We start from the raw sequence: 1,703 nt of genomic DNA on the forward strand, positions 1-1,703 counted from the left end.
AATCAAATAAATTTGACCACTTCCTCCCCACTGGGAGAGGCTGGAGTATACAGACAGCTTCCCATGTGTTGGCCCTTGTCCCACTTTGTGCTCATCTCCAGAGGCTTGGCTTTGAATTCTGAAATGCTTCAAGTATATGCTTGGTGCTACAGAGAGTTGAGGCTAGGAAAGACCCAGGAACAAAGTAGAAACAGGAATTATGCATTATCATGTTCTGTGACTGGTTAATATCTTTCAGCGTCATCCAATGAGGCAAAGAGGCAAAGGTTGAACTGCTGCAATCCACTCCAGCCAGCCTACGGTTTTTGCCTTCACGAAGCAGTGAACGCAGAAGACGGCACTGGGAGAAGCAGGGAGAGAAGAGGATCGTCCTAATCAGAAACAGGGATTTTCAACAGCTGGCAGCTCGCCATGGCTGTTTCTCACTGGCTCGTCGTTTCTGTGCCCTTTCTGCTGCCCTTCATAACGCCCGTTTCAGCACAGCAACCAGGTAAGCTCTTGCAGGAGGTCCATGACCATGGGAATAACCCCCACAGCAGCTGGTTGCACCATTATAGGTGGGAGATGTTTACACTCTTACTCCGAGACAGCTCTGTTCAACAACCTTCTCCCCAGTGGTATCCAGAGGGGTCTTTGGTCTCACGTCTCACCCACCTCTGTCACAATGTGAATCCCTGGGCAACTCTGTGTCTCGTTTGTGTGTTTTTCCAGGATGTTCCGTCCGTGATAGCAGACCAAGCGTTTATGAAAATAACCCCCCAGGCTATGTGGTGACCACTGTCCACACAGACCCAGACTTCACTGTAATGATTGAACCAACGTCCCCCGATGCCAGTTTTTTCACCTTACAGGGGTCTGAGCTGCAGCTGAACCGAAGCGTGGACTATGAGGTAAGCCTTTAGCTGGCAGGCTGTAAGGCTGAGATGGATAATGCTGGAATGCAATGAGTATCAGCCTCTGGGATCTTGGACTTCCAGAGGCTTGTAACCTGTTTCTACAGGACCTAGGAAATAACTTTGAAAAATAAACCTATTTCAGTTGGGTTTGAGTTCACTGCTTGGGAGGTCAGCCCTGCCACAGGCAGAGTAGAGGGAGGAGGGGGTGCATGGTATGCCTGCTGTCGCCTTCCTTCAGTGAGTCTGTATGAACTAAAGCAAAGGGAAGTTTTAAAAACAAAATTGTGACAACTGTAGTGTTCAGAGCTCTCCAGGACTCATGTAAAATTATCCCAGCTTGCCTGTAGAAAACACAGCTCTGAGCAGTGAGGTGGTCTTGTGCAAAGCATAAAAGCAGTATAAAAGGTCAGTGTGTTCAGTCAGGTTCCTTCTAAATTATTTTACCTTCCTGGAGGCTTCTGTACAGAGCCACAAGCATCCTTAAGCTGCCTTTTCTCTACTGTAAAACCCCACGTTTATTAGAGCAAAGAACAGCAGAGTTAATGCCCTGCAGGTGACACTGTACTTGCTGCATGGCACAATTCTGTTTATTCAACTTAAAAAGAAATCTCTGAATTCATCTGAAGTGTGAGAAAATGGTGATGAGTTCTACCGCCACGTTACAGCAATCACAGGGAGAGCAGCTGGAAGATGGGTATGCTTTGAGTCCCTCATAAACAAGATCCCAGAACTGACGGATGACTGTAAAGGGAAGAAAGGAGAAGTTAGATATGCCTGAAAACAAGATAAATTCCCACAAGCATTTCT

The 1,703-nt window shown here is 47.0% G+C and overlaps 1 protein-coding gene across 1 annotated transcript in view; it reads left to right on the plus strand.

Moving 5' to 3' along the window:
• Window positions 1-411: 411 nt before the first annotated feature.
• CDHR5 (cadherin-related family member 5) overlaps window positions 412-1,703 on the plus strand; it is a 12,523-nt gene continuing 11,231 nt past the window's right edge. Inside the window, exons 1-2 of the mRNA XM_010158838.1 lie at window positions 412-490; window positions 712-890. Coding sequence (XP_010157140.1) covers window positions 412-490; window positions 712-890 — 258 coding nt within the window. The remainder of the gene's footprint in view (window positions 491-711; window positions 891-1,703) is intronic.

Source organism: Eurypyga helias, unplaced genomic scaffold (assembly GCF_000690775.1).
Source record: "Eurypyga helias isolate BGI_N326 unplaced genomic scaffold, ASM69077v1 scaffold13829, whole genome shotgun sequence".
Lineage (NCBI taxonomy): Eukaryota > Metazoa > Chordata > Aves > Eurypygiformes > Eurypygidae > Eurypyga > Eurypyga helias.